Raw genomic sequence first — 15840 nt, forward strand, 5'->3', positions numbered from 1 at the left:
TTCTCCACCATTGAAGGGTAATTTTGCTGGAAACAGAATTCTAGGTTTGTGGGTTTTTTCTTTCAGTGCTTTAAGTATTTCCCACCACACTCTTCTCTATTGCATAGTTTCTGAAGAGAATGCAGATGTGATTCTTATTCTTGCTCCTCTGCAGGTAAGGTGATTTTTTTCCCCCTCCATCTTCTTTGGAGATTTTTTTTCCTTGTCTTTGATTTTCTGCAGTTGAAATATGATACTCCCAAGTGTGCTTTCTGCCCTGCTTGGTGTTTGTCCTTCATTTGGAAAGTTCTCAGCCATTATTACTTCAAATATTTCTTCTGTTCCTTTCTCTCTCTATTCTCCTGTAATTCCCATTACATGTACATCTTTTGTAATTATCCCACAATTCTTTGGGTCTTCTCTTCTGTCTTTTTCATTCTTTTCTCTCTTTGCATCATCCTCTTGGAAGTTTTTATTGACATGTCTTCAAGCTCACTGATAGTTTCCTTGGTCATGTCCAATCTACTGATGAGCATTTCCTTTGATTCTTTTTTATAGTTTCCCTCTCTCTGTTTACATTACCCATGAATCTTGTGTATTTCTTTAGAACTGTTGGCATGTTAATCATAGTTGTTTCTGAATTCTCAGTCTGGTTATTCCAACATCTCTAACATACATGAATCTGGTTTTGATGCTTGTTCTGTTTCTTCAGACTGTGGTTCTTGTCTTTTATTGTAACTTGAAATTGGTGTGAAAGTTGGACATGAAATACTCACTGGCTGGGAGTTAGTTAGGCTGTGTTTACTTTTGCAGTAGCTGTGGTGTTGGAAGCTAAACTTTTCTTATGTATGTATATATGTATGTCTCTGATGTTGTATTTGGATTTCTCTGGAGACTTCTAGTTACATAAGATCTGAGAGGTGCAGTTTTTCAGTCGTTTTCTCCTGTTATTTTACAGAACCCCTGTTGGGGAGGGGAGGGTGGGAGGGATGCATTCTAAAGTCCTGTGATTAGGTCTCAGTCTATTACAGAGCCTGTGCCCCTCAGCTCTGACTTTTGCAAGTGCTTTTCAGTTCGCCTTCCCTGCTTTGATGAGACAGGGATTGGGTTAGATATTTCTTTTCTTCTAGGTACGTTAGGCTCTGGTAAGATAGTTTCTTTTGAGGGCAGCCTTGTTAAGAATAACAGAATGCTCTGGTGTATTTCAAAATGGCTGTTTTTTCCTTCCCCCTGCTGGAAGCATTGGGAGAATTTTTCTCCATCTTTACTGTGAGAACCTGGTAGAGCTACCGAAGGTAAAACTCATAAAAGTGTGGGGACCCCCTCCCCCCTTAAACTGGGCCTCCCTGGAGGTTTTAACTCTTAGATTTGGCCACACTGAGCCTCCAAATTGTCAATTGTAGTTTAAATTTTCCTACCTTAGTGCTAGTCCATACTGGAGAGTTCTGTAAATTGTGATTCTCTGTATTTGCCTGCTTGTCTTTGTATTTGGGGGTGGGGGGTAGCAATCTGCTCTGTGATCTCAGTTCTCTGCTAGATATAAGAAGAGTTTTGAAGAGTTTTTAGTTTGTTGAGCATTTTACTTGTTGTTAGGATGGAATAATGCCTCCCAGGCTCCTTATATGCCAGAACAGACACCAGAAGCCTCCGTTATTTCCTGTTTTTACAACACATTTTCGCCCTCTTTTCCGTGATGTCCCTTTCTTTCGTGCCCTAACAGCTCTGACTTTTCTTCTCTGTCTTCCTTTTTATCTCTTCATCTGGAAGATCTGCTGCTGACCCTCTTCTCACACTGCATCACCCTTCCCCTGTCTCCTTCTACAGCTTTAACTAACACCTGAGCAATGAAGCCTCAGTCTTAACTGAGTGTCTGACATCTTATGGGCACTTCACAGTCAGTGTCTCCAGAATTGAATTTATTTTCTGTGACTCCTCTATCCTTCTCTCACAACTGCACCCTACCTTCCTTTCTTCTCCCACAAACATACCCACCCTCCCTTCTTTCTTTTTCCCCACGTAGTGCTCTGATTAAATGACTCTGCCATCCCATCCATCTGGCTCAAGCCAGAAACCTGTGTGTTATTCTAGACCATTCTTTCTCACACAGTCCCGAAACATTTTCATCTCAAGGAAAAACAAATTCATATCTGCCTCCTCATCCTTGACCCACTGCCTTTGCTTATGTTCAGACCCCAGTTTACTGTCTGCTCTCCCTGCCTCTCCTGCATTTCTCCCGCCACACTGTCAACCTTGCAGTGTTCCAGAAAGCATCAGATTGCTTCTTTGTTGCCTACAAAAGCAGTCTCTCATGTTTCCCAATCCGTAAACAATCCACTGAGAGTGTGAACATACTGCATTAGAAATTTTGTTTAGATTTATTTTTATTTCAACTTGTAAAAATGTATCCCTTATGTTTTGAAATGCAGTAGAACAATAACACATGAATATAATTTATAAGTATACATATATTAAGGTTGAATACTTAAAAATTCTTTTAATGATTGGGGTGCATAATCAACAAGTTGAGAGACCACATGTCTGTATTCTGAAATCCCAGTCCTTCAGGTTTATGTCTGAGGCCCTCCGTTCTCTGGACCCTGCCCATGTGTGTCTAGACTCCCCTCCCTCTCTTTTCCTGTTGATCCCCTGCATCATGAACTGGCTCGTATTTAGCCACTGGTTTAGAAGTTTCCAGTCTGTTTCAGGACTTCACACTGTTGCTTCTCCCTGGAATTCCCTTATTACTTCTCCCTGCCCTCATTCCTCATCCCCACCCCACCCAGCCGCCTCCTGTTTCTGAATTCCTTTCTGCGATCCCTTCCTGTTTCTACCCTCTCTTCCACAAGTGAAGTCATCACACCCTTTTGCTGTCCCACTGTCTGTGTCCTTCATTCCATCCTCTGACCGTGTCTCCAGCAGCTACTCTGTTGCTGCCCCAGGCTAAGGAGACCAGAGTTGTCTGTCCACCTCTCTGCCTCCTTCACAGTGAGCTCTTTAGAGACAGACACTCCTCTCGTTCCTTACCTCCAGCAAGCAGCAGGTTTATTGACAGTCTGCACAAGTATATGAATCAATGAGCGAGGACACTGAAGGAGTGGTGTGTCTTTCACCAGTGAGATTCTGTCTTTATGAAAAATTGGTCAGGAATTAAGTTGTAAACTTGTGGATTTCTACAGTCAAAATCTCTTTTGTGGTATAATTTATAAATGCTCACTAAATCCAGTCATCCATTTAGTAACAAGCATACATTTGTCTATGTTCTGCATGAAAGTTTATATGTATTTTGTTTTTATTTTAATTAATTTTTCTTGAAGTATAGTTGACACACAATGTTACGGTAGTTTCAGGTGTACAACATAGTGATTCGACAATGATTGTCGACAAAGACAATATACTTCTGTCACCATAAGTATATATTTTGTTAATTCCAGAGAGTAGAAATAGAATAAGCACCTACTGTTATTCTAGAGCCATTCTTTCTAGCAGTGGTCATAAAGTTTGGCCTGACCTAATGACTCAAAAGTGACCATTCACATCACATATTCTGGATGTGCTTTGGCTTATGTTGGAAGAGGACATAAAAAGCCATTTTTGAATGAAGAATAATTAACCTTGCCAGTATGTTATGCTTCATTTAAGGTATATAACTGTAAAACAGATGAATTAAGATCTGATGGTTTATGTTACAGAGACTTTTTCCATTAACAAATATTTTACTAGAGATAGGATTTAAATGCACTTAGTATGCCTCAGGACTTGAGTTTGTTTACTATTTATGTGATATAAGTCACAATTTTTTAGAATAGAACATATTTCATATTTCATTATAGCTCAAACTGGTCAGATTCTGTCTGTAGGTATACATAAAGGAATGTGTGTGTGGTATGGGTAATTGAGATACACAGATTTAATTAAGTCAGTGCACATAAATAACCTGAAAAGGATGAAGTTTAGGGAATGGTGTGTCTACCTTAATTACTCATTACTGATATTACTCTTACTACTAAGAAGTACTGCCTACTACTGTTACTACTAAGAATAATTAGACTGCCTTTCCTCTGAAAATCCCTCAAAAGATAGAGCTGTACCTTTTTGTTTTCAATCCTTTTTTTAGCTACCATGATCCTAAATTTTAAATGAAGAGTTAACTGAACTTACCTTAAGAAATTGAAGTAAACAAAAATGCTATTGAACCTCTTTTCTTTCTTTTAGGTATAATATTGAGCCCAGTTTATATTGCCCATTTTTCTCCCTTGGAGCGTGCATGGAAGGCCTAAATATTTTGTTCACCAAACTGTTAGGAATTACATTATATGCAGAGCAGCCTGCAAAAGGAGAGGTATGGTGTGAAGATGTTCGCAAACTGGTAAGCATTCAGCTAGTGTAGAGTTGCACTCCCTTATCTCTTGGTTTTGGTAATCGAGTTAATAGCAATTTTATCTTCAGGGCAGCTTTGCCCTGATGGAGCATGTCTCACCTTATTTCTGTTTCCTGAAAAGTCTGGGTCACTGCTTCTCATTTATAAAAAAAACATTTTTCTTTAAAATCAGTTGTTCCCTCCAATTGATAGGAACATATAATAGCAGAGCGAATTCTCTGAAAGAAATTTTTTTAGGGACTTGACAGAAAGTTTAATCTTTGCTGACAAATTCTTGTTAAAGAGAAATTTGTCATTACTTTTCATATTCCTGCAGTGTGCAGTGTCCCTTTTGGTTAATTCCAGAATTCATTGCATCTGTCATGTTTCTTTTTTTTTTCAACCCCCTTCCCATCTTGTAGGAGCTTATATTTGCATAATATATTGATTTATATCCCGTGTTCTAATGTGACCTCAAGCCTGGCGTCCACCCCTTCTCCTATTAGGGCCCAGTTTATTTGAGATATCAATATGTTTATTTTTTTCTTGATAAGATTATGAGGATATATTGACTTATCTGTCTATCACAAAGGCTTTGTGTTGTTGTTATTCTGTTTTACTTTCTGCTATATGCGTACCACACTGTACTCTGTTCACTGTATTTCAAGGAAAGAAAGCTATCTGATTGTCTCCTGGCTGTGTTCCGTGAGAGTGGAATAGGCATGGTGATAGAACTGAAAGGTTAGAGTTCAGAGCACACTTTATCCCAGTACTGATTATCTGAGTATCTGTGCATTATGTACTTCACAAAGTGGTGGAGACTGATAGAGTGCAGAGATACAATGAAAGAAAAACTGGTAAGAATGAAAGGACAGCATGCAAGTAATGAAAAGCTTCCCCCATTGCGGAGTGTGAGCCCACCAGGTTTCCCCCGCTACGGGGTGTGGGCCCCCCTTGGGCAGCGCTCTTTGCCAGTTTTGTTCACTGCTGATATCTGAATGCCTTGATACATTCCGAGCACCTGCTTGGGGCTTAAGAGATACTTGTTGAACTAATGAATAGATGCCTGCATGAAGTTGTAATGCATGAAGCTGAGGTTCTCTCTGGCAGAATCCTCAAGTTGTGACAAGACAAAGGAGGCAAGCTGGAGGCCAGCTATTGAGCTCTTCATGAGCCGTGTGTCTTTTATAGGCCCAATTTGAGGGAGGAGCATAAATAATGATATTACTGATCTTCACCTGAAGCCAGAAGCAACCTTCTGTTGTATCTGAATTCAAGGGTTAGCATTTTGGGGCATATGTCTACATTGTAATAGTTAGATCTAGAATTGTCGAGCCAGCACTTGTTCCCAAGTGTATGGGGAGGTTTTTGAACAGTCTGAGGAGCTGGGTTTGGTCTCCGTGTCGTGGGGCACTGGCAGTTGGGACAAAGGGCTCAAACGAGGAGGGTTTCCTCTCCTGGACAGAATCCCCAAATCAAAATCTTCTGAGAGATGAGGGGAACAATAGAATCTATTTCTGGGTCATGTGGGGTGTAGAAAGTAATAAAATGTCTATAGTTATGGCTATGGATGTTTTATATTTAGATTCTTGTTAGGGATGTTTTTCCACTTTTAGAGTTTCTGATGGCTTCATTCACCACTAAATGTAATTTTTTTCCAGGCTGTGGTTCATGAATCTGAAGGATTATTGGGGTACATTTACTGTGATTTCTTCCAGCGAGCAGACAAACCACATCAGGTGATGCTTTATGTGACTTTATGTGACTCCCTGTTTCTAAGACTCAGTTTCAGTTTCCCCATCTGAACAATGAGAGAGCTGCCTCAGGGGGTTATTGTGAAGAATAAGTGATACACTGTATGTGAATCTCAGCCTATTAGAGAAAGTCACTCCAAATTCCTCCCTTTGTGATAGAGTTCATTGCTTCTGAGTGATAAAGACAATAGATATGAGAAGTGTCTCCTACTTCATTGCCCGACACAGAAGAGGTTCAGTAAACATTAGTGTTCCTCCCCACAGTAGCTCAAGGTCTGTCCCCTTCCCACTTACTTGTGTACAGTTGAGCGTGTGGATCTAAGCTGGCATAGCATCACCTCAATACATATTTTTGGAGTGAATGAATGAATGAATCAACAAAAGCGCAAGGTAGTACAGGTGTTTTAAAAAACTTAAAATTTTAGCAAAATAAAAAATGTTAGGAAAAAGTGTCTATAAGTAAATAGAAGAATAGAATTAAGGTAAACTTGAACTGAGACATCTTGGTGTAATTTTATATCCATTAAGACTGTTTTATTTTCAGATCACCTAATACTTTCTTCTCCAGTTATGTTTTCTGATTCTTCCAGGATTGCCATTTTACAATTCGTGGAGGCAGGTTAAAAGAAGATGGAGACTATCAGCTCCCAGTTGTAGTTCTTATGCTGAATCTTCCCCATTCCTCAAGGAATTCACCAACTTTATTAACTCCTGGAATGATGGAAAATCTCTTCCATGAAATGGGACATGCCATGCATTCTATGCTGGGACGTACTCGTTACCAACATGTCACTGGTGAGCCACAGAGAGGGGACTTGTGTTTAACAACCATCTTTTAAAAACATGTGTTTCATTTGAAATTGGAACAAAAAGCTCTTTATTTAGAAAATCTGATCTTTTAACATTGTCAGGTGGTCATTTATTGCGGGTTGCCTCACCTTGTCCTTCTAGTTGTTATGCAACCTGGTCACCTGACATTTTTCTGCTTCCTTGCTAACAGTTCTGACTGAGGACTGTCTCACTTGTCTTCTGAGTTTGCACTTTTACATTTTATCGTATTTTATATGGAATTGAAGTTTTTGGCTATGTGTGTGGGAATAAATATATGTCTCCTTAGTACCTAGCACTTAGTAAGTGAAAGAATATTGCCTCTTTTTCTCTAAAATCAGTTAGAATACATATTAAGGCATGTTGAAAAAATATTTTCCTGTGCTTTCCCCCTGTGTAAAATGGCAGTCTTTCATGCTGGTATGTGGCCATATTTGATGATATTATATGTAGACTTTCCTCTTAGTTGTCTCATCTCTGAGTCTTAAGCTCACTATCCTATATGGTCAGCTTTAAGATCACCTGCTATATTGCTTTCATTTAGTTATTTATTAACTAAATTTGTATACATAGTATTTTGGGGGAGAAGAAGATATTTGAAAAGACTAGAGATGAGCTGGACAGAATCATAAAATGTCCCCAAAAAGTTCTTACAGGATTTGTTGCTTTAAGTTATTTTAAGTTAAAATACTGCTTTTTTTGTATTGACTTTATTATAAGAAGCAAACAATGGTTTTAAAAAAGGTACTTTTAAAACAAATGAAGGGTATGGATAAAGAAGAAGTGGTATATGTTTATACTATGGAGTAGTACTCAGCTATAAAGAATGAGAACTTTGCCATTTGCAACAGCATGGATGGAGCTAGAGGGTAATATGCTAAGTGAAATGGGTCAGACAGAGAAAGACAAATACTAGATGATTTCACTTATTTGTGGAATCTAAAAAACAAATGAACAGACAAAAAAAAAAAAAACAACAAAACCCACCAGATTTTTAAATACAAAGAACAAACTGGTAGTTGCCAGAGGGGAGGGCATGGGAAGATGGGCGAAATAGGAGAAGGGGATTAAGAGGTATTAACTTGCAGTTATAAAATAAGTAAGTCATGGAGAGGAAAAGTACAGCATAGGGAATAGAACAAACAAACAAAAAAGTGAAGGATAAAAGTATTTGATGAGAGAATTCGGTGAATTAATATAAATGGTATATTAATTGTAAGAATGTTTTAATTTGTGTCTCATGTATAGCCCAGCATAGCCGAGGATGGATTTGTTTGTAGAGGGTGTGAGCCATTGCTTTACAAGGTGTTTTATCCAGCTGTGCAAATATTTTGTTTTACCTTTGATATATAGGAAAATATATGGGATTATAATAAACTTTTCTGCAAATATGTGCAATAATTTTATAGAAGTAAAATATTGATTTAATGAATTAAATCTTATCATAGTTCATCAGAAGTCCAAATAAAAGTTTTAAAAGAGTACATAAAAAGTAAGATAAATATGTTGATTTGATTCATGCCAACTTTTTTTTTCTTTTCCCCCCATTTTAGGGACCAGGTGCCCTACTGACTTTGCTGAGGTTCCGTCTATTCTGATGGAGTACTTTGCAAATGACTATCGAGTGGTTACCCAGTTTGCCAGACATTATCAGACCGGGCAGGTAGGGGAGAGCACTACCGTGGTGCCGTCCTCTGCGTGATGGCGGTCGGCTTTCCTGGCCCGCCACGTAATGTGGAGCTCCTCAGAACTGTCACCCTCTCTCAGTGCCAGGATCCTTCCACCTTATTTTTATTTTATTTTATTTTATTTTATTTTTTTGCCAGACAGTAGGATTGTAGTGTTGACAGATAGGTGCTCTGTATTCTATGCTACGTCCTCGCCCATTTAGTCCTCACTACCGTCCCTTGAGAGAAGCGCTTCGTTCCTGTTTTCCAGAGGGGAAATGAACGGACTCTGTAGAACGGGCCTTCAAACCTGCCTCACTTCAAAAAAGCCAGTGGTCTTCCCTCTTTCGTTTATGCTTCTGAGTATTTGTTCTCTTGGTCTAAAATTTTCCATTGTTTTGTAAAGCTGAATGGCCTGGCCATATTTTCCCATCATGCCTTGCACAAGCGGTCTGAAAATTCCTCAGCTTTAGGGTTTCGATTTCAATAGTTGGATTTAGAGTGGAAGTTTAAAGATTTTAAAATTTTGTAAAGTAGGAAGACAATGAGAGATCTCTTATAACGAGTTGGCCGTAACCATGACTATCGACATAGTGCAGTGTACTGTCCACATGTACTTTTATGAAAGATTTTCTTTCCCTTCTCAGAGAACTTGGATGATATAATATCACATAGGTTAGTGTTTCCCCCCTTAGACAGTACCTCCTTGAGTGCAGGTGTGAAATTATAGTCATCTTTGGATCCTTAGCACTTAGAATCCCACAGCACATAAGAAGCACTAAAAGAAATTATAAATGAAGGAATGAATGGAATCAGAAAAAGCACCAAACCCACCTTTTGTGTGACCCTTTTTCTAATGTGATTTGGTCATTTCTGGTTTTTGGGCTTGATTTCATCTAACTGTTCTTGTCAACTGTAGAATAACAGAGGAGTTTCTGGCTAACTAATCTGACTGGGTCTTCATCATCATCTACCTCTGTTATTAAGGTGACAGAATTGAGATATTGGTGATCAATTGGCCAGGTGTCCATTAATCCGCAGAGATAACCTGGCCAATAGCAGAAACACAAGCCATCGAATAATAGCACAAACTGCCCAAGGGTTCACATTTTGGGGTTTGGGAATGATCAGGAATACCTGATTAAGTCCCTCCTTTTGTGCTTCCTCCCCTGCCCCCCTGCATCTGTTGTAGGGGAGCAGAGCATGCCTCATGTTGGGGCAGAGCTACACCCATGGCGCATAGGACCGTGAAGGAGAGCCCTGTGAATTTTGCCGGGGGTGCCGGGAGAGGCTTCATGCAGGACGTGCTAGAGGAGCCAGGTTTGGGGAAAATATGTAAAGGGGGCAGTTTGCCAGTCGGCTCTCAGCAGCCCCTTTCCATCTCATTAAAATATATTTATTGAGAACAAGAAGGACATACATAGGTCCTTCAGTCAGGAAGTAGTTACTGAGTTTTTATTATGTACCAGGCACCGTTCTCAGCATCTGAGAAACAGCCAGGAGTAAATGAGACAACATTCTAACACTCAAGGTCTTTAAATCTCAGGGGAACTAAGAGCTAAAGACAAGGTTATTCCAGCCAGAGGAAAAGCCTGTAAAGTCATGGAAAAATCTGAGACCATGGCAAGATGCTGGTAGTGGCAAGAGCAGAAGGAGGAGAAAGGGGAGACAGAAAAAGACACTGGGATGTTCTAGTTTCTAGGATTTGCTCCCAGTCTCTGCAGTCCTCTTGCCCCTACACACTTTTTAATCCCAGCTCATTTACTAGACCACCGTTTATGACTTGACGAATTTTTCTTGGCAGTGTTTACACTGAACCTTGCTATCACACTTCCTCTTGGGAGCTGTGTCTGGTCCTCCTGGCTCTCAAACAACTCTTCCCCAACCCATTTTCTCATTAGCCTTTGGCAAACAGCTTCCCTGGGTTCCATCTTTGAACTTGTGTCCTCACTCAGCCCTGAGCAGGGCTTAAGTGAAGGCTTGCAAATACGTAGTGAAGCAATGGTGAGGGCCAGAATGAAGGCATTGGCTGTGGGGGGCCTGGAGAACCAGAGTTCAGGACCTCCTGGAGACTTCACTGGAAGGATTTGAGGCTAGTTAGATAAGAGAGGTGAGAGAGGGGAATCAAAGATGGCGGCTCTATGAAGAGAGAATTCTGGAAGAGGTCCAAGTTTGAGGAAGGAGGACACATGGCTGTATCTATGGGGCCATTAGTAATACAACTCTGAAATCCAGAATCAAATAGAACCTGCAACGTATGAGGGTAGTTGGCATAGAGTTGGCAGTTAAAGTATGGCCTGTGAGAGAAAAGCAGGAGGCATCTGAAGAAGCAGCATCACCAGGAAAGAAGCTGTCTGAGGAGCTTAGATTGCTAAGGGGATCTGAACAGTGAGGAGAACCACAGAGGTCAGAGTTACTAAGGAACGCACCATGAGCCTCTCAGAGTAATACTTAAAACTAAAAAGTTAAATCTTGGCCTGAAATTCGCAATTACTAAAGTCAGTTTTAAAAATGTTATCTATTTACAGAACAATCAAAAGAGCAAAGAAAGACAAGAGCCACTGCTTGGAGGATAGTGTAATGTCCCAAAAAAGGACAATTCTTATTTTATTATGGCATTCTTCCAGAAGAAGAGCCATTTTTGAACAAGAGGGTTTCGAGAAAACAATATTAAATCCAAAAATACACTTCAAACTAATGAAACAGGAAAGAAGCAGTAAGCTGCTTTGAATTTAATTCAAGTTTCAGACTCACAAGCCATGTCCAGTGGGCTAAAGGGACTTGCAGACACAGTCTCTAAAGAATTTAAAATAATTTTGTGATCATATGGAGAACAGAAAGACTGCCAGAAAGCAAGGAACGTGTAAATGCCTTGAGTTTCACAAAGGGCTTGCCTCTTCTTGTCACTAATTAAGATACCAAGTGGCTAGATGATTTCATTTTCAGGGCAGTTCTAGCCTTAAGGACAAGGAGTTAATTCCCTAAAATCCAAGGCTTTGTAAGGAAATGACATTAAAGCCCATAAGAAGAATAACAGTGTTGCATCTTTATGCTTCATTTCCTGTTCTGCTACATATTAGGATTTTTTTTTTCCATCATGTGGTATATTCCAGAGAACTCTCAGAGTAAGGATAATATATCAGTGACTTATTAACACCTACAAGTTTTTTATCTGAACTAGAGCATGGCATAGCCAATGAATTCCTTGTGGTCAAGGAATGAGAAGTATGCTTATCAGATTTGCAGGGGCTGTATGGCTGTCAGAGATAACAAATGCCAGAGGTGCTCATTTCAGATTCAAAACTGTCTTGACAAGCTACAACATCAAAGTTGAAGTGGAGTTTCTTGTCAATTAATCTTAAAATTAATAACTCAAGTAGAGAAGGAGTACAGACTTGGTAGCAGCTCATGTGAAAAACTCCCAGGTTTTTGGACATGGTAGACTGAACCTGAATCCACAGTCTGGTTTCCCCACCAATCTCCTTATGGCTCAGGCTACGTTAAGGACCTGTGCCATCTGAGGAACTGAAGGTTACTGTCTCACTTCTCTTCTTAGTGCTTCTTGCTTCCCACCTTGAGCTTAACCTCTTTCCAGCTGCAGGTGGATTGGCAGGTGGCCCCACGCTTTTGGAAGCATGATCCTTATTCTCCCTTAAACATTGTAAGATGCAACTTATTTTTAGTTGTACTAAAAATATTGTAAAAGTTACCATCTGAACCATGTTTTAGTGTGCCAGTCAGTGGTATGAAGTACATTCTTGTTTTTTGCTTCCATCCCCACCATCCATCTCTAGGACTCTCTTCATCTTACAAAACTGAAATTCTGTCTCTGTTAAACAACTCCCCAGTTCTTCTCCCCTGGCCTCTGGCAACAAACTTTCTACCTCCTGTCTCTACGAATTCAAGTACTCCATGTACCTCATATCAGTGGAATCCTGCAGTATTTGCCCTTTTGTAACTTAGCATAATGTTTTTAAGGCTCATCATGTTGTAGCCTCACTCAGAGTTTCTTTCTTTTTAAAGGCTGAATAACATTCCATTGAAATGTATAGGTTACATTTTGTGTGTCTCTTCATCCATTGATGGATGCTTGGGTTGCTTCCGCCTTTTGACTATTGTGAATAATGCTTCTGGGAACATGGGTTTAAAAATACCTGCCTGAGTCTCTGTTTTCAGTTCCTTTGCATATATACCAAGAAGTGAGATTGCTGGATCTTACAGAAATTCCATTTTCAATATTTTGAGGAACCACCATAGAGTTCTCCACAGTGGCTGCATCATTTTACATTCCTACTTTGTGCACTGTTGAGCACAGGTTCCAATTTCTCCACATCCTTGTCAATACTTCTTATTTTCTGATTTTTTGATAGTAGCCATCCTAATGGGTGTGAGGTAGTGTCACATTGTGGTTTTGATTTTCATTTGTCTAATGACTAGTGATGTTGAACATCTGTTTATGTGCTTTTTGACCATTTGGATATCTTCAAAGAAGTGTCAGTTCAAGTCTTTTGCTCATAATAATTGGGTTGTCTGCTTTTTTGGTTGGGGGTTATAGGAGTTCTTCATGTATTCTTAATGTTATGATTTGCAAGTATTTTCTCCCATTCTGTGGGTTGCCTTTTCAGTCTATTGATTTGTCCTTCAATGTACAGTTTTTGCTTTTGTTGGCTGTGCTTTTGATGTCACATCCATGAAATCATTGCCAGATGTGATGTTATGAAGCTTTTCCCGTATGTTTTTTTCTAAGAGTTTTATAGTTTTTAAGTCTTATGTTTAGGTCTTTGATTCATTTTGAGTTAATTTTAGTAGATGATACAACTTTTTTTTCTTATTTTAGTAATTCTGAAACATCTCTTGTTAGCGATCTATTTATTTATTTAATGGCCTCCTCCCCATCTATTATAAAATCATAGGTATATATATTTTTTTCTTTTTTAACAATTATTACATTCCTGGATTCAAGGAAATAAGATAGTCTTAGCCCCTACCCCAAAGTTAAAAAGGCTAAGCACTTCCATAATGTTGTCTAAAAGCCTGATGCTTGACTCTCATCCCTATATATCTGCATGAGGAAACTAGGCTGTCTCTGACTCTTAGATTATTTGGAGTATCCAGAGTTTTTCTCATTGTTAATATACAGGCAGGGATGAAGATCAAATATATATTTTTTATATCACAATATCACACCACCCTATTTCCCTTCAGCAGTATCTGCCTCTGTCCCCTTTTGTCCGTAGTTTCCAACCAATAATCTCTAAACTCCCTTACTCCCTCCCCCCCACACACTTGCATCGTTCCTATTTTTTCCTACAATCCCCCCTCTGCATATTATATGGAGCAGGCAGCAAACCCAGTGTATTTCAGTTCGTACTTGAGTATTTTTTTCAGTGTGGGATGCCACGTTCTGCAGTAACATTTTTGAGCTAGAAAACATTCTGAGGAGTGGCCTGCTGCATTAGTATAAAATTAGAAACCATCTCATATTAGGAATGGTGTAAGACTAGAAAAAAGAAACTGCAGTGTGTTGTATAATATCTGAAGGATGCCATGTCAGAGTAGAAAGTGTAATTGTTCTTTGTCATTCCAGAAAAAATACATTGGTACTGGTAATAGTGGATAGGGATTATAATGAAACTGATTTCATTTCAGTAGATTCTTCTCATGAGTGATTAGAAAGGAAATGCCTCTGAAAGTAATAAACTTTTAATTTAATATTTAATGTTGCAAAATAACATTTGTAGAATGAACAGCTGTGAAACCTCCATCCAACTTAAAAAGTAAAACATTACCATATGCTCCTCTCTGGAAGAAAGGACAGCCCTGAATTCTTATTAATTTTTGCTTAAAAATATTTTTTTGCCACATGAGTTATTTATTCATAAGCAAAATGGTGTTTAGTCTTGATTTTGAGCTGTACAAAAGTGGTATTATACTGTTTATAATCTGTGATTTGCTTTTTCCAGTTATATGCCTGAAGTTCATCAGGGGTGCACATAGCTGCAGTGCATTTATTTCCAATTCATTGTAACATTCCGTAATTTCTGAAGTCATTCTCCTGTCATTGGGCACGTGGCTTCTTCCAGTTTTCTTACTAGTTCACACAATTCTGCTGTGAGCATTTCTATACCCTTTATATTCATGTGGAAGACAAGAATTCTGGGTTTTTAGGGGATGTGTGTTTTTAAGTTTATGTGATAATGCCAAATTGCTTTTCAAAATATTTGTACTTATTTGCCCTCCTCCCAACTGTGGTTTCCATCACACCACATCTTCATCAACATCTGATATTGTCAGAGTTTGGATTTTGCCAATTTTGTAGTTAAGAAATGCAACGCTCTTGTGGCCTTAATTGGCAACAGTGTTCCCTGGCTACTTTTAACGTTGAACGGCTTTTTACGTTTTTATTGTTCATTTTTGTTTTCCATCAGGTGTCTGTCTGTCTTATGTGCATTTTTCTATGTGGTGGTTTACTTTTTTCTTGTTGATTTCTCCCCCTTCTTGATGTGTTAGAACAATAATCCTGTGTTTCTCTCAGTTTATGGCTTGTCTTTTCACTTTATGGTATCTTTTGATGGATTTAATTCCTTCATTTTAACATTGTTGAATTGAGCAATCTTTTCTTTATAGTTAGTACTTTTTAGATCTTATTTGAGAAACATTTGTTTCCTTAAAAGCCATAAAGATATTCTTCTGTTTTCTTCTGAAAGTTTTAATGCTTTTTATTTTTAGGTCTCTATAATCAAGTTGGAACTTCTGTGTTTAGTATAAGGTAGAATCCAGTTTCCTTTCTTCTCTCTGGATAGCCATCATCCCAGCACCATTTATTCTTTCTCCAGTGATCCATCATGAAGCATGTACCCATTATATGCAATAATCTGTTTATGGGATTTTTCTTTTATTTCATTGTTTATGTTGTTTGCCCTGATACTATGCTGTTTTATTACAGCAGCTTCACCAAGACTTCCTCCATTTGTTCTTCAAAAATTTCTTGTCTATTCATGGGTTTTTGTGTTCGTTCATACACATTTAGAACTAACTTACCTATATAGAAAAGAACAGAAGAGTTTGGTTGGGATTATTAAATCTATAGATCAATTTGGAGAGAACTGATATCTCTACATATTGATCTTCCAATGCATGACTGTGGTATACTCTCCATTTGTTAGGTGTTTTAAGTCTTTTAATAAAATTAAAAATTTTTTTTCCTAAGGCTAAACTTTTGCTGCACTTAGTCTTAGATGCCCTACCTTTTTGA

General features: G+C 38.7%; 1 protein-coding gene across 1 annotated transcript in view; it reads left to right on the forward strand.

Moving 5' to 3' along the window:
- MIPEP (mitochondrial intermediate peptidase) overlaps positions 1-15840 on the forward strand; it is a 174948-nt gene that overhangs the window by 56598 nt on the left and 102510 nt on the right. Inside the window, exons 11-14 of the mRNA XM_025875187.2 lie at positions 4192-4345; positions 5998-6075; positions 6681-6885; positions 8472-8581. Coding sequence (XP_025730972.1) covers positions 4192-4345; positions 5998-6075; positions 6681-6885; positions 8472-8581 — 547 coding nt within the window. The remainder of the gene's footprint in view (positions 1-4191; positions 4346-5997; positions 6076-6680; positions 6886-8471; positions 8582-15840) is intronic.

This window comes from Callorhinus ursinus, unplaced genomic scaffold (assembly GCF_003265705.2).
Source record: "Callorhinus ursinus isolate GAN/ISIS: 27379988/994484 unplaced genomic scaffold, GSC_fseal_2.0 scaffold7, whole genome shotgun sequence".
NCBI classification, from domain to species: Eukaryota; Metazoa; Chordata; class Mammalia; order Carnivora; family Otariidae; genus Callorhinus; species Callorhinus ursinus.